The sequence below is a fragment of the Mizuhopecten yessoensis genome, unplaced genomic scaffold, assembly GCF_002113885.1.
Source record: "Mizuhopecten yessoensis strain PY_sf001 unplaced genomic scaffold, ASM211388v2 scaffold4805, whole genome shotgun sequence".
Lineage (NCBI taxonomy): Eukaryota > Metazoa > Mollusca > Bivalvia > Pectinida > Pectinidae > Mizuhopecten > Mizuhopecten yessoensis.
This window is the reverse complement of record NW_018405730.1, coordinates 326,530-349,874: the sequence shown is the minus strand read 5'-3', so window position 1 is coordinate 349,874 and position 23,345 is coordinate 326,530. Positions and strand designations below refer to the sequence as shown.

The 23,345-nt window shown below is 35.4% G+C and overlaps 1 protein-coding gene and 1 long non-coding RNA gene across 2 annotated transcripts in view; both read right to left on the bottom strand.

Moving 5' to 3' along the window:
* Positions 1-11,435: 11,435 nt before the first annotated feature.
* On the bottom strand, positions 11,436-12,629 carry LOC110449740. Its single transcript, XR_002462892.1, has 2 exons — positions 12,419-12,629; positions 11,436-12,206 (listed from the first exon to the last, which is right to left on the bottom strand). It is a non-coding gene; the product is annotated as an uncharacterized LOC110449740 (long non-coding RNA).
* A 6,574-nt stretch (positions 12,630-19,203) lies between these two features.
* Positions 19,204-23,345, bottom strand: part of LOC110449713 — a 10,024-nt gene continuing 5,882 nt past the window's right edge. Inside the window, exons 3-4 of the mRNA XM_021496751.1 lie at positions 22,219-22,276; positions 19,204-20,341 (exon numbers count right to left, since the gene is read on the bottom strand). Of these exons, the coding sequence (XP_021352426.1) occupies positions 20,082-20,341; positions 22,219-22,276 (318 nt within the window). The 3' untranslated portion in view covers positions 19,204-20,081. The remainder of the gene's footprint in view (positions 20,342-22,218; positions 22,277-23,345) is intronic.

Genomic DNA, 23,345 nt, shown 5'->3' with positions numbered 1-23,345 from the left:
AAATGTGTCAACTAAGTTTATCCTCTACTGTATTGACTTCATCGTTACTCACTGATTGATTATCTCCCCTTTCTTACAGCATTTGTGGCCACAGTCCACTGGGCACACCCCCTTTCATGGTCATGTAATCATGATTGGCCTTGAAAGGGGATTATGTGTGCAGTGGACTGTGGTAGCAAGTGATTTATTGCCCACACTTTTCCATTGTGAGAGGTGGGAAGTATGCAGTAAGGGATTTATTACACCCGAGCGAAGCGAGGGTGTAGTAAGTCCCGAGTGACGAGAAATCATGCAATAACTGGCTTACTGCATGCTGCCCAACTCGAACAACACAGAAAAATTGAGTAAAAAATGTTCACCTGGACAATCTTTTTACCTACCCTACACTGCAGATAATTTACATGTACCTGCCTGAGTGAGAACTAATCAGAACCAGGTAAGTTTGTCTTATTCTCAATAGCCCAGACTGAGTGTATCCTGCATAATGGATACAAGTGTTTTTGGATTACTATCCAGGTCCAGTGTCAGGGAAGGTAGGAGCGTCTTTTCAACAATTAGAACAAAATACGGGAAACAACGTTGAATTTCTGACTACATTTTCAGTTAAATTTTCAAGATGTGGCAAAGGTTCAGGATATTGAAACCATTTTCATACATACAATGTAAGGGTTTATCAATCCTTAAGGAATTCCATTTCTTTCAATGAGTGGTATATTTGAATGTGCAATTTTGTATAAAGAAACAGCTCCTAAAGATTATAAACTTTTCCAGAAAATGCTTATCCTCTCACGTGATAAGGAAATCAATAACGCTGCCAACTCAGTAATTTTGTTTGTTTGTTTTTCAATCATTAAATTACTATGTTTAACGTTATTTATTAATGTTTTTCTTATTTTAAATGTGTCAATTAAGTTTATGCTTTCCACTGAATTGACTCCATCGTTACCTACTTATTGATTATTTCCCCTTTCTTACACCATTTGTGACCACAGTCCACTGGGGACACCCCTTTTCATGGTCATGTGATCATAATTGGCCATGAAAGGGGATTATGTGTGCAGTGGACTTTGGTAGCAAGTGATTTATTGCCCACAGTTTTCCATTGTGAGAGGTGGGAAGTATGCAGTAAAGGAAAATACCAAATGTATTCTATACATGAGACGACACCGACTTACAAGGGCCCAGGTAGAATCGGTTAAAGAAAGATGGGAATTGCAGTTAGGGAAGGACTATTATGCCACTATCTTTTAGTTTGCTGTCCCAACCTCCTTTATAATTTGTCTCCCTATATCCCTGTCACCCCTAGTCAGAACGATACTGGGTGAAGAACCATGCTGTCGTTCCAGGTTATGAAAAATATTAAAAATCCCATCGTTTTAAAAGAAAAACAATCAAACAAACAACTGTATTAGTAAATACTCGCGGTCAATTTCTCTGGCTCAATAAAAAAGGAAACCGAATAAGTAACGAGCTACCAAAATATTGCCATTTAAATAAAATTCCTGAAATTTAATTTCAATGCATATAGGGAATCTCACGAGAGATTTGCCAAAAACAGCTTCGTTTTTGATGTAATATTACATTAGTAATAGCAATATTTATGTTAATAGCTCACAGTAAATTGCCCCTAAAATAAAACCCACATTGTTGTTGCAAATATGTAATGTTATAAATAGAACTAACTCAATTGTTGAACGAAGGTTATTTGACATAAAGAACATATTGGTTTCTATATTTAGATATATATGGCATTTAAAGAAGTAATATCCTTTTGGTAATTACAAGTATAGAGATAATTGACTGTCAATTTGAGAAAGAGTATGGCGTCATTTCTTGGTGTTTTTTAAACTAAATTCCCAGAATGTTCATTGATTATTGAGATAATTTGTATAAGGATTGAATGACATTTTTTTCCAATTTCATGCTGGAATGAGCAAATTGCTTACATAACTTATTCCATGAAGCCCGTATAGAGGAACTTACAGTAGAAATTTAAATATAGAAATATGAAATATGATGGCAATGGATAAGAAGAACTCACCAGAGACAATTGAACAAACGAGATTATAAAAGACTTTATCATCTTCTACTGTAGTAAAATAAATATAAGGTGTTCATGATTTATTTCAAACATATTTATGTTATGTTAAGAACGTGGATTTCGGAAGGTCCTGCAGTCCATGAGTATTTAAAATTTAAAAAAAATAAAGAATGGTTCTGTTCGGTCCGACCAAATCTAGAAGGTACCGACTAGCTTCCGAAAATTGACGTCACGACAGAATCGGGCCCCGGCCACTGAAACAGTATGTAAGACCAATAGAGTTTCCGACTGGAAAAACATGCACGTGTATTAGTTTTGTAAAATACAGGAATAAAGAATAGGAATCGGAATCTCGATTCTGAATAGTTTTGCAGATTTGGCATTGTTTTTAGTAGGAACGTTTATTTATTTGTAGAGTCTGTTCAACATGAATGTAAATATCTGATAAATCATTTACTTGAAATCAGCCACCAGATGTCGCCACTTAACTTCGCGAGATCATCACGTTGTACAACTACAAAAGCATAACTCAGACACAGAAACCGAAACTTTTCCTTGATCCACCATTGTACATTCAAATACAAGTGCACAAAAGTCCGTTTCCGTTTTCCAGATTAAGTATGTCCTTTGGTTCCCAGGGATTCCCCGATAAATACGTAAGAATATAGTTTATCATGACGATTAAATGAATTGAAGGAAGGAAATGCGAACTTGTGAGTGGCTATGCGTGCGTAGGTTACTTCCTTTTTGAAATTTAGATACGCAAGAAATAGGAGGATAAGATGCACTTCATATAATACACAAGCGGCTAAGGAAGGGCAAATAAATATCGTGAAAACTGACAAAAGTTGCCCGTTTACCAATCATTACTAATTATGAATTACTAAGTCGTTCAATAACACGCTTGAATGGTTACATCGTTTAAAGTACTGTACTAAAGGTTTATTTTATGACTACCACCTGTTACGTTATATATATGTAACTTCAGAGCTGACTGTCAAAGGATTGTAAAATCCTAATTTTGTCAGAATAAAAGCTTTGTATATCGACACGTACATTCAATGTTGAATGTAGACTTCGTAGCAATCAGGAACAATCGGCTCTCTCCGTAAACGAAAAAAATACATCGGGAACAATCGGGATCCGTTGTCACTTCTCTTAAAAGACAAAACTAACCTCTGGAGATTGCTTTACCATATCTAGTAATTAGGAACCGTCGGCTTTTTCCGTGCATGGGGCGGATGCAGAAATGTTTAAAGTAGAGAGGGTGGCCATATATTTTGGAAGTGACCACTTATGTCTGTGTATACGGCACGAGATGGAACATTTGGCCACCGCGGCATACAAAGTAGTTTTTCATATCAGACATCGATTTCTCAATCTGTTGTCATTTTGTAAATAATATATCATTGTTTCAATGCATGTATTCATTATGTATTCTCATGCTCTTCAATTTGGAGGAAATAAAGATTATATTAATACTCAATAATTTCGTTACCTTCTGTGATAGAATCGCTTGAAATGTGCTATGACCAATACACTCACTGACTGTTATAAACGACTCTCGTTTTGAATTGGTTTATTTTTCGTTTTTTCTTGAAAATTTCTTGGCCCTCCTGAGTGAGATGTAGCGTTTCACAAAAATATGAAAATGTTTTTATGTTAAATAAATTATCTTCCGGGATAGTGGCACTGTCCCTATGAACTAAAGAATTACATAGTTTAAAAATTGAATGCTGAAAATTGCACGCGATCAACGTAATAGTTTCCCCTAAGATACTGACAACAAAACGTCTTTTCTATCTTAAACAAATATAAAGTTGTGTGGCCTGTGATCAAAATGTGGGTCAAGTTTCGCGTCGTATTCGTCATCATGCACTTGGTATTTCCTAATTTCGTTTGGGTACACCTGGAGATAAAACATCCATTTATTTATAAATCCCACTTACAAATGTACACCTGCAAAAACTTTCACCGAAAATTTAGTTTTAAGAAACTATTGAATAATTTGCATGTTGCCTTTTAAAGACTAATGAACAACATTTTAGCAATGAATATTTATATATATATACATTGTGTATCGTCCCTAAGTCTGAATATTGGTAATATTAGTTATTTAGATTTAAATAATATAATATAATGTTCTGTATTTTGTAAGCGTAAAGTGCATTTGGTTTTTCGATTGAAGATGGGCGGTAGGGTAAACATAGAAAAGTAATGGAATGGGATATCAAAAAATAATTAAAATATTCTTCAATAACAAGAGGCCCAGAGGGCCTGTATCGCTCACCTGAATATGTTTAAAATAATTGGTATGAAGTAGATGCTGTAAATACATATGAAATTTCAGTACTTGAGATATAGCGAGAACAAACTTCAAACAGAGCCCCACCCCTATGCAACTTAGGGGGGGGGGGGGGGGGGGGGCATACCCACAAATTATACAAAATTAAGTCCCCTTGACCCAAGGATGCTCCAGACTAAATAGGGATAAAATCCCATAATCCCGATGGTTGGAGTAGGGTTTCAAAGGTTTTACCTCTATTTCTCCAATTAAGCCCCGCCCTTCTGCCCCCTGGGAGAGCACGCCCACTGCTTATACAACATTGTTTCCCCTTCACCCAAGGCTGCTTCATACCAAATTTGGACAAAATCCTGTCATTCCTACAGAAGAAGAAGGATTTTGAAGAATTTGCTATGTTTCCCCTATTGGGCCCCTCCCTTCTGCCCAAAGGGGCGCCACACTCGCTGTTTATACGAAATTGAGTCCCTTTTGCCTCAGGATGTTCCAGACTAAATTAGGAAAATATCCCTTAATCCCTATAGTAGAAGTGGGATTATAAAGGTTTTACCTATATTTCCCCTATTGGGCCCCGCCCCTCAGGTCCCAGAGGGGCCAAACCAACCGTTTATACAAAATTGGTTCCCCTTTACCAAGGATGCTCCACACCAAATATGGACCAATCCTACAGAAGAAGGATTTTAAAGAATAATCTGCTATGTTTCCCCTATTGGGCCCCGCCTCTCAGGCCCCTGGGGGGCTAGACCCACGGTTTATACAAAACTGGTTCCCCTTTACCTAAGGATGCTTCAGACCAAATATGGACAAAATCCCCTCATTCCTACAGAAGGAGAAGGATTTAAAAAAAAAATGCTATATTTCCCCTATTGGGCCCCGCCCCTCAGCTCCCAGGGGGGCCAGGCCCACTGTTTATACAAAATTGGTTCCCCTTTACCCAAGGATGCTCCACACCAAATATGGACCAAATCCTTTTCATTCCTACAGAAGAAGAAGGATTTTAAAGAATAATTTGCTATGTTTCCCCTATTTGGCCCGGCCTCTCAGGCCCCTGGGATCCACACCCATGGTTTATACAAAATTGGTTCCCCTTCACCCAAGGATGCTTCACACCAAATATGGAACAAATCCTTTTGTTCCTACAGAAGAAGAAGGATTTTAAAGAATTTGCTATATTTCCCCTATTGGGCCCCGCCCCTCAGCCCCAATGGGGGCCACACCCATCATTTATACAAAATTTGTTCCCCTTCCCACAATGATGCTTCTGACCAAATTTGGTCAAAATCTGCTCAGTCGTTCATGAATAGTAGCGTTTTAAATGAAAAGTTGACGGACGGACGACGGACGGACGGACGGACGGACGCGGTTTTATGATGAGTGTACATTCTGGTTTTTTGTGTTATAGCTCCATAACATGAAAAATATATTCAAGTTAACCAATGAAAATGCTTGTTACAAGCAAGATTCAATTATTAAGATGTATCGTAGAAGAATGTTTTTTTAATATTAAGTCTTAACCTATTTTTAGTATCCCTGAACTATTTCTTTTAGTATTGATAAACTACGTCTTTAGTGTCTCGTAAGCCTCAGTCGGCTGGGTGACAATCATATAGTGTTTGTACACTTTAGATCAGGCTTGTATGTATGTAGTTTAAGCAAAATTGACATGTGACACTTTAATAAAATAATTTGTATTGTATTGTATTGTAATACAATTATATATGTCGAGGGAATCGGGCTGTTTGCCACTGTGATATTGAAACCGTCTTGTAGTGGTAGGAGCTAAGGACCGTGTACGTAGGTCGTGATTTCGAGGCCCGGACAGCGCACAAGGTATAAAACCAGTCTTCCTTCGTCAATGTTCTTTCTGTATAAGAGTACAAAGCTGATTACATACTTCCACTTTGTAGGGTAACAGTATGAAGCGGTTTCATTGGTGTGCGGTTATTTTTTATTCAACAGAAATTGAGCATTGCATCACTATTTCTTTTAAAATTGCAAAAAATGTCCCTTTAATATTTCCTGTAAGATTTCAACAAAGGGGAATGTCTCTGGTATATATGGGACAAGATTCGCTTGGGTTGCGTGAGGGGTTCTCCAGAACACACGTGATTCGTCGGTGAACATCCAATGAAAATTTGCAACCGAAAATGTTTGCATGATTTAAATATCCGATTATATGTTTTCTTACTTCACAATCAAACGTTACCATGTGCAGGCATATTTCTAAATAACAATGTAAAGGTTAATGGAAATTTACATAACCAATTCATATGCGAGGACACAGATATTGTTAGTAGATCATATAGCAAATACACAAACAAACAAACAATAGGCACGTGTTAACTGCAATACAAAAAATCCTGATATAGAAATAAGTGGTTCGAACTCATAAAATCATCTTAATAAGCTTCCATTGCGTAAAAATAATATAATGACGTTTTTTCTCTAATCTCTTAATTAGTCATCAATACCCATCATACTTCACGGATTCAAATATTGTGTCGAGCGCCAAATCTTTCTCTTCTGTCCTTTCTAACATTTAGTATTTACTGTAAATATAGAATTGTATTTTTTTATATTTCGTCTCTTGTTTAATTTATAAAAGAGCGATGTTCAGTCAAATTGAATGCAATGACCACTGTGGGGAAGTCTGTAAAGTGGACGCTTATTACAGGTGTTCTCTTTATACAGATTCAGTTAACATGAAAATAGCTGATATGGGGAATATTAAAAGTGGTCTCTAAGCACAGGTGGTCTCTTAATAGAGGTGGTCCTTGGTGCAGATTTAGCTGTATGTATATAAGAAAATACTTTTATAAGTTGTACAACTTTTCACCGCTGCCTCAAGCTGAATTTCGGCGTTAATACAATCAAATCTGTATTTTAAAACCAACCAACGGTAAGCTGAAACTTGGCCTCTTAACAGAGGGATTTTTTAATAGAGTATTAATGTACAGTTAATTGACTTGTCGCGATGAGATAGATGATATATATGGTCTCTTAAAACAGGGGATTGTTAAATAGCGATGGTCTCTCGATCAGATTTGATTGATTCGTTTGTTTAAACTAATGAAATATAAACGCACTGCATCGGTAACCAATAATATAGGCGGAAGGAGGCAGTGAAATACGACCGGACGGAATTCGGTGATTTGATTACAGGTATTTATCAAACTACGTAAAGCCATGCCCCGAGGTAATTCTACTAAATATGACTTTACTGGTTACATATTTGCAGTATATATAATATTTCAATCCGTTACGTTGATGGATGGGACGAACAGCCTGAAGCTTAAATAGGAGGTCAGATTCTTGGAAAATGTTAAATACTCCATAAGTGACACATACATGGGCAACTAATGATGCATAGAGCATCTTACATGAGTTCCCATTTCATATGAGATTTATTAAATGAGTCTAAGAATTTCTTGTGAATTTCTTTCGTGATTCGTGACGAGTTTCATAATTTCGTGACGAGTTTCATAACTTCATATGAAATGAAAACGAGTGTAAGTTTGTGGCATTTATTCGTGTAAAACGACAATTTCCATGCAACCTTGAAATGTAAAAAAGTCTGTGACGTCATGTACAATGTACTTGTCCTGGGCGTGACGCGTCAACTGAAACAATTGAATTTACAACCAATCACAAGGATGATAGGTCATATTACATGTATGGGTTAATACGCAAAAAATACGACATATGTATATTCACTGGATAACACAGCACATTATGTGATAAATAAAAATATCATTTGATTAAACGTTAACAAAATGTTACGATCACATCCAGTTCAGCAGATCGTTATATATCTTTAATCAAAAACCGTTTTTAAATAGCTACACATTTATATCAAGGTTATATGTTACCTTACAGGTTTTTTAGATGAATTTGTATCGGAGTTATCTCACTTGACACGTTTTATTTAGCATTGTCCGACTAAGAATACTTTTCATTTTTCACAGGGACATGATAATTTGTTATAGCTATATTTGGACCTAAACTATAGCTGTAACAAATTCTCATGTCCCTGTGTCAAAATCCACAATTCCTGGAAGATTAATTTTTTAAAACAAAAGTTCAATCTTAAAGTTGAGACTACTCAAAATAAATTGATACTGATACAATACATTGTTTGACTTATTTCAAATTAATAAAACACGTGAAAAAAAAGTTTTACAAGTCTCAGGTACAGGGCTTTCGTCTTTGAAGTTTGTAAGGATGTCAGAGTTATCTCCCTTACATCAATACCCGTTCTACGAAAAACAATAGGAACAAGGGCCTTAGCGGTCACATGAGTTATATTATAGGTACTGGTAGCTCAATTTCATTGTTCAGATGTGATTTGGAAATCAACATGTAAACAAAGTGATATACAAAGGATAAGAACTTAAAAAAAAATTCAAGTAAATTATTTTGCTACTGAGAAAAATATTTATTGTTATTTATTTAGCTGATTTTCCTTACTTTCTTACTTTCTGATACTATTTGATTTCAATTTCATATTAACTATTCCAACAAGTTTGAACTATTTCTTGCTGAAAATGGACAAGATATAGTCAGAAGTGTTATTTCCCTATACAAACCAAGGAAAACAGATAACCAAAGGGTAATAAAACTAACAATTTATATAATGCACCTAGGGCATTTCCATCCATAAAAGAAACTCGAATCCTGTACAGGCAAGGACAGATTCTATTTGTTCAAACCATCTAATTGCCATCTCATCACAATTATCCCAACCAAGTTTGAATAATATCTTGCCGAGATTAGACAAAATATACCAAAAGTGTTATTTACCTATATAAACTATATTTACCCTCTCCCAATGCAAAGGGAGAACTATAAAGCATTTTCCCCATTTGGGCCCCACCCCTCAAGCCCCTGGGGATGGGGCAGGATCTTTTTTTCTCATACCATCTAATTGCCATCTGGCATCATAATCATTCCAACATAATTCGAATAATTTCCAGATGAAAATGGACAAAATATACCCAAAAGTGTTATTTCCCAATATAAACTTAAGTCAACTTTACCCCCTACCAAAGCAAAAATTGATGGCCTGGGGGAAATGAAATTAAAAAATAGATCAAGACCCTGATGGAATTTTCATCAATGCACAGAATTTGATTGTAGTACATCTGAGTCTGAATAAGAAGACTTTTGAAATATTGGGTAAAGTTTCCCTTTGAGGCCTCACCCAAGCCCCAGGGGATGGTCCAGGAATACCAATTTTACACTGTTATACCCTCTTCCACCAAAGATGATTCTGACAAAGTTTGAATAATTTCCTGCTGAAAATGATCAAAATATACCCAAAAGTGTTATTTCCTTATATAAACTATAGTAAACTTTATCCCCTCCCGGAGGGAAAACAGATGGCCCGGTGTACTGAAATTTAAAATTTAAATAGAGCCCCTGATGAGTCTGGAGAAGAAGATTTTTGAAATATTGGTTATTTTTCCCTTTGAGGCCCAGCCCTGGCCCCTTGGTTTGGGCAAGATTTCAAATTTTACAATTTGATACCATCTTCCTCCAAGGATGATCCTCAACAAGTAAGAATAATTTCCTATGGAAATTGGACAAAATATACCCAAAAGTGTTATTTCCCTATATAAACTATAGTAAACTTTACCCCCTCCGCAAGGGAGAATAGATGGCCCCGTCTGATTGATCCGAAAAATAACAACACCTTGTCAGGACCTTGAGTCGTTCATTCCTAAAAGGTTTCAGTTAAATCGGCCCATTAGAACTTGACTTTAAGTTTGAAATAGTTTTTTTCAAAATGGCAACATTGGCGGCCATATTGGATTTTTGAGCAGCCAGAAAAATAACAAAACTTGGTCAGGAAGATGTCAGTAACATTCCCAAGAAATATAAATGAAATCCCTTCAACAGTATTTCAGCTTAAGCTGAAAATGTAAAATGTTAACGGCCGACAAACGATGACGGACGAAGACGGATAGCAATAGGTCACTTGAGCTTAAGCTCCACCAATAAAACCTGGCACGTCCTTAAATGACCATAGATAGCTGTTAAAAGGACGTTAAAAACAATCAAACCAAAAACAAATTAGGCTCAACAGAAATAAAAAATGTAACAAAACAATCTGAAAACTTATAATTTACTTTGTGAAGTATGCACGTCCTTATTAGTCAACATGCATAGCAGCTTTGCCCCGACTTCACGTTTGACCTAGAAGTGAAGGACGTGCTCACCTAAATTTTAAGCACTACCTGTTGCAGATTCAGAAAAACTCCAAGATTCCTAAGTAAAAAACATCCTCAACAGTTCAATATTTACTTTTTTGACCCGTGACATAGAGGTCAAGGTCACCTTGACCTGTCTGCATTGCACTGCACACCTTTTGTAAGTGTGTACGAAACTACTTAAGGAGGCTCCACACTTACGAAATTAACCAGTAAAATTCGTTGAAACTTATGCAACTATGTTGAGTCGTTGAGTTGATTTTATGAAAATCTAAGCATTCCGATAATTAGGGGACTTTTTTGGAAAAAAATACAAAAAAAATGAAAGTTTGTCAATATGGAAATGACGACACGGTATACATGCACAATTCTTTTGAGATTATTGAGTTCGAGCTGTACTTTTTCCGAAAGTACGTCACAAAAATGGACACTGATGACGATGTGTGGAGCCACCTTAAACGATCACTCCTAATCAATTTGAATTTGTTTTCTTCCTTTGTCCAGTGAAATTTACAAAAGACAGCATTTCTAACCTGACCAAGAACATAGTCCCTAGTGTAGTATAGCACCCACTGCTCTGTGGGAGTACAAACGGTTAATAAAGAAATTGTTCACACTTTTGAAATGATAGCATTTGTTTCTAAAAATATTGTACTTATTTGATATGTTTCACCTACAAATTAAGATCATGGTCCTAAATCCAGTGCACTTCACATCTTTAGTAGACAATGCAGATATACTTTAACTTGCATCAAGAAATCTTCAACAGTTTCAATTTCAATTTTCATCAAAAACAATCTTCATATTGAGGGGATCCTTATTTGACCTTTGACCTAGAGGTGAAGGTCACAGAGACCTAATAACTGAGCTCTGAACAATGCAATGAAATCAAATTTCTTTTTATTTATTTCTGAAGCATCAAAACAAATCCATTTAAATAATAACATCAGTGAGGGATAATGGATTACTTCCTTAGATGACTCCATGCTATCTAGGTTTATCAATATACCAAATGCTCTTTGAATCTCAAAACAGCATTATTTAACTCATTTGTACAAAAACATGACATGGATAGTATAAAACATCTGTAGAAGTTATTAAGAAACAAACATAATTCAATAATTTGTAATGTTATTACACACTAAATCTACCTTACTGTACACTAACAAAAGGAGATAGCCATTACTGACTGTTGGGTTGGCCTAAGACACAAATGAACCACAAGACTTGAAACCTTCAAGTGCAAACAATGAAATATGCTTACATTCACATTCTTTTTAATATGAAATATGAAAATGAATTTTTGAGGGATGTATTTTTTTTTTGTAGCCAAAGATAGGATATTTAATTGAATCACATTTTTTTTTTCTTTTATTATTTTCTCTGGAAGTTTTCTGTACAAGTTAACTCATTTAACCCTGAAGACACATTTGAACTCTTCCAATTCAAAGGTCGGAATAGTTCATTATAAAATTTAGGGTTGAATGAGTTAAGCCATCAAGATGAGTCCGGATCCTTTGTCGCCTGTACAATCAAAGATTGTTAATGTTGTCACTTTTGGTGTTCCTCTATCAAACATTTATAAAAATTCTCTGGAAAGCTTCTCTTTCGAACCATATCCAAAAGTTCATGTATTTGCATATTCCGTGAACGACTATTCCGTCTTTTCGTATTGCAGAGTTATCTGTTCTTGTGAGCAGGTATTGAATGTTACATCATTTGTTTGTGAGAGTAACGTCATGAATTTTTGAGAAAATGACGTAATTTTCTCACACAAACTAATGACGTAACAATCAATACCTGCTCACAAGAGCAGATAACTCTGCAATACGAAAAGACGGAATAGTCGTTCACACTGAAATTCACCTATTCTTTAGACAACCAAACAACCCAGAATGAATTACAAATACTTTTTCCATAAATTAATATCTCATAAATAGTCTATCCCCGAGTATTAAAATAATAACCAAGCCCGACCTGTGCCTTAACAAAAATCTAAATTACATTCAAGTGAGGTGGCACTATAAAAATGATGCCGTTGGAAGCACGGTCCCACTACAAACAGAACACAATACATCTCCAGCACACATGCAGGCATACACACATAGGGAGATATTAGCCAGGTTGGCATAGGCCTAGTAGTAAGCGCCTGATATGGCAACTCCTGCGAATTCCTCAAAACTGTATATGCTAATTGTGTTAATTGTATATCTATGTACTGTAAAGTGCTTAAGAACGGCTTATGTTAGCTAGATAGGGCGCTATATCAAATGTTGTATATTATTGAATGTACAGAATAAGATCATCATATAACCAGTTCAGGGGTAAAGGTAAGAACTCTACATTTGTGGAAAATAAATTAACATAATGTACAAAAGAAGTGTGATATGTACCTTAATCTACAAGAAATATAACTTCTCAAAGCTCTAGATCTAATTGTAACAATATTCATGTATGATAATTATTATCCAGGGTTACGTTAATCAGGAGTAATCTCCCTTGATGGCAGTAAATTGAAACTTTCTCTCCCGAGGTTCTTTGTAACACTCTATATAGCTAATCAACATATTTAAAAAGTAACAAATTTTGAAAATGAAATTATCTCAGCTGCTATATGCCTTAAAACCCTTTAAAAAACATTCCTATATTATTGTTGTCAGGATGATCTACCCTTTGTGACAAAATGAATCTTGTCACAAAGTAATTTGTTATGTACTGATAAAATCAGTGTTGGAGAAAACCCTTACTATAATGCTGAACGGATGTGATCAATGACATCCTCAAATTTCTCCATGATTTTCAAACGTTAGGTATCAGCCTTGCGACTGATCAGTTTATTCACCAGAAACCAATCCAATAGCAAATTGGATGCCTTCGATTTCGTCAGGACTTACTCCAGGGATGCAGAGAACGTTAGTGAGCATTATCACTGGAATTTCGAGGTTGGATCAACTACAATCACAGAGAACCTAGACCTCAAAATAATTTTAACAAATGAAAATCCAGAAGGAACCAAACAAAACAGACCGGGACCATCTAGTCACTTGTTACGACTTGGCTAAGAGAATTTTTGTTTGAAGTACATGTATATGTACTAGTTGTCAAACTCATTCACCCCTACATATCTAAACAGGACTTGCCCAGTCTTCGAATAGATAAGGTTCAAATGTGACTTTTGGGGTGGGTGGGTTTACAAACTTCAATCTGCATTCCTAAAGAATGAACTCTTTCGAGTCTGGTACTCACTGCTCTTAAGAAGAAGTTTAGCAACTGTTCTGGTGACCTGTTTGGTAAGACTGTTTATCTTCTACGGAGCAAAAGAAATAATTTTTGTACCAAAATTGGGTGAATTGTTTCGCATGGAATTAATTCAGAGTATGTTAAAAACGTGAAAACTTAACAAATGATTAACAATGGAAGACAACGATTGTGGTGATTTAGCACAACAGTGTTCAGCTCAGGTTCGCTTACACCCGTGAACTAGCACAGCAGTGTTCAGCTCAGGTTCGCTTATACCCGAGAACTAGCACAACAGTGTTAAGTTCAGGTTCGCTTACACCCTGGAACAAGCACAACAGTGTTCAGCTCAGGTTCGCTTACACCAGAGAATTAGCACAACAGTGTTCAGCTCAGGTTCACTTACACCCGAGAACTAGCACAACAGTGTTAAGTTCAGGTTCGCTTACAGCCGAGAACTAGCACAACAGTGTTCAGCTCAGGTTCGCTTACACCCGAGAACTAACACAACAGTGTTTAGCTCAGGTTCGCTTACACCCGAGAACTAGCACAACAGTGTTCAGCTCAGGTTCGCTTACACCCGAGAACTAGCACAACAGTGTTTAGCTCAGGTTCGCTTACACCCGAGAACTAGCACAACAGTGTTCAGCTCAGGTTCGCTTACACCCGAGAACTAGCACAACAGTGTTAAGTTCAGGTTCGCTTACACCCGAGAACTAGCACTACAGTGTTAAGTTCAGGTTCGCTTACACCCGAGAACTAGCACAACAGTGTTAAGTTCAGGTTCGCTTACACCCGAGAACTAGCACAACAGTGTTAAGTTCAGGTTCGCTTACACCCGAGAACTAGCACAACAGTGTTAAGTTCAGGTTCGCTTACACCCGAGAACTAGCACAACAGTGTTCAGCTCAGGTTCGCTTACACCCGAGAACTAGCACAACAGTGTTCAGCTCAGGTTCGCTTACACCCGAGAACTAGCACAACAGTGTTCAGCTCAGGTTCGCTTACACCCGAGAACTAGCACAACAGTGTTCAGCTCAGGTTCGCTTACACCCGAGAACTAGCACAACAGTGTTCAGCTCAGGTTCGCTTACACCCGAGAACTAGCACAACAGTGTTCAGCTCAGGTTCGCTTACACCCGAGAACTAAACCTTAGGCAAACCATCTACCAGTATATACTATAAATGCATAAAAATATATTTCAATAATCGTATCTTTACAAAAACTTTTACTTGAATATCTAAATCTGATTTAAAGTGGCTGAACATTTACTGTGATGTAAAGTCAAATTGGAAAGACAAAAAAGATTTTACTGATGTTGTGTAGCAGACCCAGTTAGCTGTGACAGTTAGCCAGTGATTATTGAAACAGGATGTATCAAGAAAAGCCTCATAGACAAACAAGAATTCCATGGTAGTGGATGTGTCGCCTGCTCAGCACTTTTAGTGATAAAAGTGTTTTGGCTTGAGTTACCGCGTAAACAGATATGCCAAAACGCAGAAAATTGAAACTTGACAGAAAAACCTGTGATATATGTTGAACATTATTGCTCTCAGCATTACCGTACAAAATTTGAAAGGAATTGATTAAAAAATAAAAAGGTTCTTACATTTTCTACACAATGGCATAACTCCACCAAAAATGCACGTAAACTTCTGAAATGCGAACTTGTCTGCACTATATTGGAATGCAATATGTGTACCAAGTTTGAGTTCAATCAACCAAAGGAAACTTAAGTTATCGCACAGTAACTGCGTTTCAGACAACGCAACCAAAGACAAAGCGCTGAGTAATACCTATATGTCGTCTCGCGTCGCAGGGGACACAAAAAGGAGCCACTTATTTAGGTGACCAAGTTCAGAAATGTTCAATATTTTAAGCCTTGGAGAACTGAAGTAAAGAGAGTATGTGACTGCTATTGAACGAGAAAAGCAAATATGATCAAAGATCTCACAATATTCTCACATAGATCTACCGCAAGTCATAACAACATATTTGTGCAATACAATATTACTTAACTGCCTTTCATAACTTACAAGGTGATCATACATGTATTTTTCAACTTTGAGAAATTGTGAACAAGTAAAATTTAAAAGTTCCTAAAATCCCATTAAGATACATGAATAATCAAGTTTACCCCATTTGTATTTTAATGGAAGTAAATAATGTACAATAATGTTAGGCACAAAAAAGCTTTTGTGAGTCCATCGCCTTTTCATGCATATCAAACAATGACAGGAGTTTGACGTTATATCCATAAAATGTAACTGTCTATATGGAGAAAAAACCTCCCTCCATATATATACTACCTTATTATAGTATAGGGGGAGTTTTTTCTCCATATACATTTCTATACATGTATCTCCTGTTTTGTATTATCAACAAAATTGTAGCAATTTACATATTAAAGTACATTCATACATCAATCAATACCAAACAATTTCAAAATATTTTACCAGGTGAAGAATATTTTACACAATGTTACCCTCAAATACTACGACATTTTAAAGGTTACTACATAAAGATTTTATCTTTGGATAGGATAAGAAAACACCAGAATAAAACAAATGACACCTTTTCAGTGTAATAAGAAAACATGCTCATAGTTTTATGTTAGGGGTTTCAACGCAACCATGAAAACAGCGAAATAAAATTCACATTGTGTTATTTATACACATGTATTTGTTTTATCCTGTTTATGTGTTAAACATATAACACGTTCATGTATTTAAAGATTTGCTTCGAAATGTTGTAGAAATACACTTGACATGTTCAGAAAACCTGCATCTCATCCCAAAATATGTTTAAATGTTTGGGAATTTGTATGTACATATGAGAAATCCCAGTCAAAACTTAGCATAAAAGATCTCATACCTTGCAAATCAAACCTTTTCTTAATATGGAGAATGTGTGAGCACATGTTCTATTCATGGTGGCTGTCACTTCAGATTTGAACTTGTCAACTCGTCTAAATTCTCGTCGGTTTCAGAATAAAATACCCATTTTAAGAATTGCACAAAATATTTCATTACCCTGTAGTAATACAATCATTACAAAGAGTTATTCACTGCAGCTAAAACAAATATTACAGAAATCTTATGGGAATACAAAATGTACCTATGTTTGAGTATACGCTTCCAAATAGTGGCATTGATACAACAAACAGTATGACTGGTAAACATGAAACCAATCATGCATGTAAAAGGAGAACCATTTTTTTAATTAACAGTCCCTGCCATTTTTAAGTCTGGATTAATATTACTCCAACGATAATATCTAGCATTAAAGATAACTAAATATTATTTTAAATTAGGTTTGGGTGTTTTTCTTAACTCATTCAACCCTGAAGACACATTTGAACTCTTCCAACTCAAAGGTTGGAATAGTTCATTATGAAATTTAAGGGGTGGATGAGTAATATCCCTTTCTTGTTGTTATGGATATATTTCAACAAGAGCTCAACAAAATCTGTGATCTAAAAATGAGGATTCTATGAAATTCTGATATTTTTTACTTTTAAGATAATTTCACAATACTTGGAATGGTAACTGATGATAAACAAACCTGACCAAGTGAGTCTGTGCACCAGCTACTAGAAGCATTTAAATCTATTCTAAGTAATCAGTGCACATAATGTCTGAATGAGGAAATTTAAAGTCATCTGTCATCAGGATGTTTACATGGAAATCTGCGGAAACCTTATTTTGGTTTAAAAAGTGTTATCATAATGATATTTGAAAAATAATTCACAAAATAAACATGCCATTTGGACTGGTATGTCTCACCTATGCCCCGCTTTGACCATCAATGCACATATCAGAGAAACTAACTTAAACACAAAAACTTAATGCTGATGGAGATGCTGACAAAGTCAATGGACCATGAAAGGTAGGCTGCTTTCAGCCTTTGATGCGTGCAGATGTACTATCTAAGATGCATCTATGGTCCAAGTGTGGTTGGTGTAGCACTTCTCAGAGAAACTAACATAAATACTTAATGCTGACGCCGTTGCCAGAAAAGCAACACCCAAGTCTCGCTACTTCGTGGCGAAGGGACAGAAATGACATGATACACAGAAGTTGCATATTAACAGGAACAAATCAGCAACGGCAGTACTGCTAAGGACAGATCATCAACCACCAAAGATCAATGATCACCAGATGACAAAACTAAGCCAGAATATCAAAATGGCTGATTGTCAAATATTCTAGTGTTGCTATCTAAATATTTTCTTAGATGTAAACCATGTTTCCGAACTTCAAAAATATTTTATTCTGCCTGATCAGGATATTTTCTGGATCCAATTGGCCATATGTTTGGCCAGCATTTTATTGGCTGTTGCGACATATTGTCTAACATTCAGAATGGTTTTTTTCCTGCAAATAATATATCTCGTCAGGTTTCATGACATTGTCCATGGGACAATCAAAACATATTCAGTATTACCATGACTTTACTACGAAAATAAATAATGCTGATTCTGGACCATACAATCAGAAAATCATCTTTATACAAATAAATACTTAAAATAGTTATCCTGCATTAAGCTCAGACTAGGCCAACACATAATTACTCGACCTTACACTGGACAATGAAAGAGCATTTGCTGGCATTTCTTTTGAGCTTCAATAGATATGGATGATGGGCTTATTGCCAGATAAATATGGAAATATGGACATTCTCTTCCACCAATACTTATTAACAACTTGACAGCCATTTTCTCTCACTAATACTTATTTACAATATACAACTTGACAGCCATTTTCTCTCACTAATACTTATTTACAATATACAACTTGACAATCATATTTTCACACACAAATAAATTCAATACGACATAAAATTTCTAATGCATTTTTAGTATCATAATATTCATAAAATCGGTACAGTGATATTTTTTTTTGCATGTGAAACTGGTAAAAATATCCTGAAATGATTATAACTGACTATACTCGCACAGAAACTGAAATCTGAGATTTACACTTCTAGTAATCTTACAGATTAGCATACAATTAACAACCAAATAGCCATCTCCCTCCAAAGTAATAAAAAAAAAACACTTCACTACAGCACTCTCAATTCGGTGCAATAGGATTGCCAACAAGTGTATGTGGCGATATGAAACAGCAATTTAGGTAAATAGCAAAGTCCTAGAGTTCTCTCCCCCTTCACCTAAAATCTTGCTTAATATATTAATAGCACATTTGGCAGCATGAAGGCATTTTTTTTTTTTAGAAAAGCAGCACAGCCTTCCTCCATTTTGATATTTCTGATAGGGTGTATTACACAAAACATTGCAAAATCTTTTTTAGGACAAGGACTTTGCTCAAAACTAAAAAAAAATGAAATTGACCTAAAATTACAAAACATTTAATGAGATATTAGTGGACGCAGGCATTGCTGCCTCTATATCCACATCAATATAATTTGATATACAATTTGGTAAACATAAAATAAGTCTATTTACATTTTGTAAATACGTTATGAGATGAAATAACATCTTGTTCTTTATATGGTTTATATTTAGATTTAAAAAGAAAAATCTGATTCTAAAATAAAATGTGATTTGAAAATGAACTAAATTATTTGTTAGCCTTTTTCAACTTGAAATGAAAGCTAACGCATATATGAATTGTGTTTTTTAGGTCTGTAGAAGAGAATTAAGAGATTTCCTTCATTTCAGTAGATCAAAAATCTCTTCGTCAAAAATACAAAGCAGGTTGTAAAAGTCTTTCTTTCCTTAAAATAGCATGTAAATATTCATGAGGAAGATCAACTTCTAATGTATTCCAGAAAGAGAATTTAAGAACTTGATATTGAAATTAAAGAATAAATTAGCATAAAACTATCCCAGAAATATATACATGTATGAGGATTAGTGGATCTGTCTTTTTTTTACCTTCACCACGCATGATTATTGTTTTTCTTTTGGCCAAATCAACCAATGTTGATAATTCTTAAGACCCTGCCTGTTTATATCATCAATTATAAATAGCCAGCATTATCTGTCTCCACTTTCACAAACATTCCTTAACATAAGAAAACTTCCGTTAAATTTCTTCATCGGAATGCATTGCTCAAGTTAAGGAAATGTTTTTGAAACTTCAGATTCTCTCCTAACTACGTATATAGTGATGCTTCGTTGATGCAAAAAAATCGATTTTAGGAAGATTTGTGAACCTTGGGCCTACTCCCTATATTTTCATATCTGGAATGGCACAAAGATAGCTAGGAATACCCAGTAATACTGAAAATGTGATAACATCTACAGAAATTACATCAATTATTTAATCATGGCACCAAGTTGATAAAATTTCGGAGATTCTCATCATGGCCTTTCTTGTGATGTTGGTGGCTTGGGATCTCGAAGCAATCAACAGGGTAGGCGCTGACGGTTTTGTTGTAGAGAGTCAAACTGTATTCTACACAGCCAATAACGTGTAGCTTGTGTTCTTCATGGAAGCTCACTGTGGACGTCACGTTCAGGAAGCGGGCGCACAGTGCTGCCACCTTTGTCAGAGAGCCCAGGCAAACCTTCGGCGGTGACTCGGCTACAAAGGATATAAACATTGTTATTTACAGTTCTATGTGATGAATGGCTTTTGTCTTGGGGATGAAACGGTAAACTTTTCTCACGGTTCAGTGTATGTATTGTGGTGCAAGGCCAGCAGTTTGTTGGTGAAACGGTAAACTTTTCTCACGGTTAAGTATATGTATTGCGGTGGAAGGCCAGCAGTTTGTTGGTGAAACGGTAAACTTTTCTCACGGTTCAGTGTATGTATTGCGGTGCAAGGCCAGCAGTTTGTTGGTGAAACGGTAAACTTTTCTCACGGTTAAGTGTATGTATTGCGGTGCAAGGCCAGCAGTTTGTTGGTGAAACGGTAAACTTTTCTCACGGTTAAGTATATGTATTGCAGTGCAAGGCCAGCAGTTTGTTGGTGAAACGGTAAACTTTTCTCACAGTTCAGTATATGTATTGCAGTGCAAGGCCAGCAGTTTGTTTTATTACTGTTCAGTATTGTTGTATATATTCACCAAATATTTAAAAGAGTACTACAGACTTCTCAAACAAATCAAATGTTGATTTCCCTTTACTGCTGCTGGTCGTAAACGAACGTGATGAGTTGTAAGACACAGGAGCAACTCTCGATCGGTTTTTCTGACACCATTTTAGATTATTTTCTATCTGACACGACAGAGGTTCAAAGTAAGACCGCAATTGATTGGTTCATAAGGGAGTCGGACAATTCAGAATCTTGCTTTCATACAAAACTTGTACTGTCTTTAAACAGTTGCTGAACCGTGTACCAAACCGAAAGAAAAATACCGTAGTTCAACAACACTGCAGTTTACCGTTTCAACCCTACTACAAAATACAATGTACAACATTATCACTAGTCTTGGGAAGTGATTGATGACAGATACTGATACAAAGGTCAGGTAAAGGGATCGGCTCTGAAGTACAATATCACTGTAACATAAAATTAGACGCAATGCTATTCCAAAGTTTGTGGGGTACAGTACTTTGATCAAAAGTACATGTATGCCAGTCCAAAAGGTAATGTACATGTACAAAAAATATATGTACAATAACAGTGATACATTTGTATAAGAGAAGTACAATATTGTTTTTTTAGTCAGGAGTATCTTATATATATATATACATGCTCCACACGTGGGTATTTCTAAAAGAAAATATTTTGTGTAAATAATAGTTTTACTAGTAATTCTAAATCCTAAACAAATAGTACTTTCTGCCTTAAGACCATAATTATGTATTTCTATTGCTGTGATATCGCTATGGCGGGTACGTATATAGCGGACGTCGCCATAGCGAACCATTATTTGACGTCATAGTTTATGAAGTCACAACATCTACCTCAAATAAACAGTCTGAAGAATCTCCTAGAAGAGAAGAAAGTACTTAAGACTTGTTGTTGAGAATTTTTCTTTTTACGTTATTTATATATATAAATAGTGACTTGGCTAACATATATTAATTGCTAACTTTAGTGTATAACTATAGTTGAGAGTCAGTAACAAATTACAAATGCTGAAACCATCAACCAACCAGAATCTAGTTGAAAGTTGTATCGTTTAAATTAAACAATATATTTTTGTACCAATCTTACAGAGTTTGTGTAACAGTTTTGTTCAATTTTACATGCCAATAAGACTGTTCCAAAATTTGATCAAATCAAAATACACATGTATGTACATTGTATATGTACCTATTAGTAAGCTATAAAGTCACATTTGAGCCTAACCAAATCAAAGACTTGGCAAGTACAGTTTAAATAAACATAAATATGCAAATTATTTCAATTATGTATGGAAAAAAATATCCTTTTCAAGAGCCAATGCATAATATTGTAATACAATATTATGCATTGCATATTTAAAGGAATACAATTTGTAGTGTACTTACCTGAGATTATACCTTTGTACAGTGGTTTTCCATCCAGGGAAAATCTTAGGTCGAAATCCTGTAAAATATCAAAATAATTGAATAGTAAAAACCATGTCATGTATGACCTTGTACAGTTTGTATAAAATATTCTTGTTGAAAGCAGATGACCAGGAAAAACAGAACGCTTTTAATGAACTTTGAGCTGTCTATTTTATGGATAATTAATTGTTTATGACAGTTAAATATAACCTGTAAACATTCAAATGACTTATTCAATTAGTTTGAAATTGAAATTTTAGCAAAAACAAAATGGGAAAAAATATCTTTTCATATTAAATTGGGATCATTATTTCACAAAGTGAATGCATTTATTCATTTCAAAATTAATTTGTGTCAACGATTTGTTTGTTTGTTTGAAAACCTGGCTTCAGCTAATTAAAGACAAATGAAGATGAGTCCCTCGGTAGACATGGCCAAAGAATAATGCAAGCTCAATCTTTCCCCCACTTGGGGGTGAGATACCGGAATCGTAAGTTGCCAAAAATAAGGCACGATAAGTGTTTAACAACTAATTATATATTAAGACTCTTTCCCTGCAGAGACTCTTCCCTTGAGTGTTTGGATTCACCATCTCATCTGAAGGAGATAAATAAATACTGTATTATTTTTCCCGTACCCTGTTGAACTTTTTATACACTGTTTTAATGCAATGTTGACGTTGCAGGCTCAAGCTTTGTTAACGTGACGTTAATGCATTGTTGACATGATGTCATATATATACCGTACGTATACAGTTGTTTTGACTAGGGAATCCCCTTATCTCAAAACTAGAGTGAAACATGGAGCTCGAGGTTAACCAATGTATTATAGTTGGTTTTACAATTTGAAAATTAACTAAAGACAGTTACATGTAGAAAAACATGATAATATAATCAACCATCATGAGTTTGAGGACTCTTTTTTCTCCCACCACATTTAGATAATTATTATACCTAAACAAGAGGCCCATGGGCCTTAACGGTCACCTGATATATTTATACAGAGAGTTGATTTTGTTTTTAACATGAACAGAAATATTATTCAAAGTGACAAAAAACAATAAAACCACCTTATTCAATATCTAGCATACAGATTTCAGATTTTCA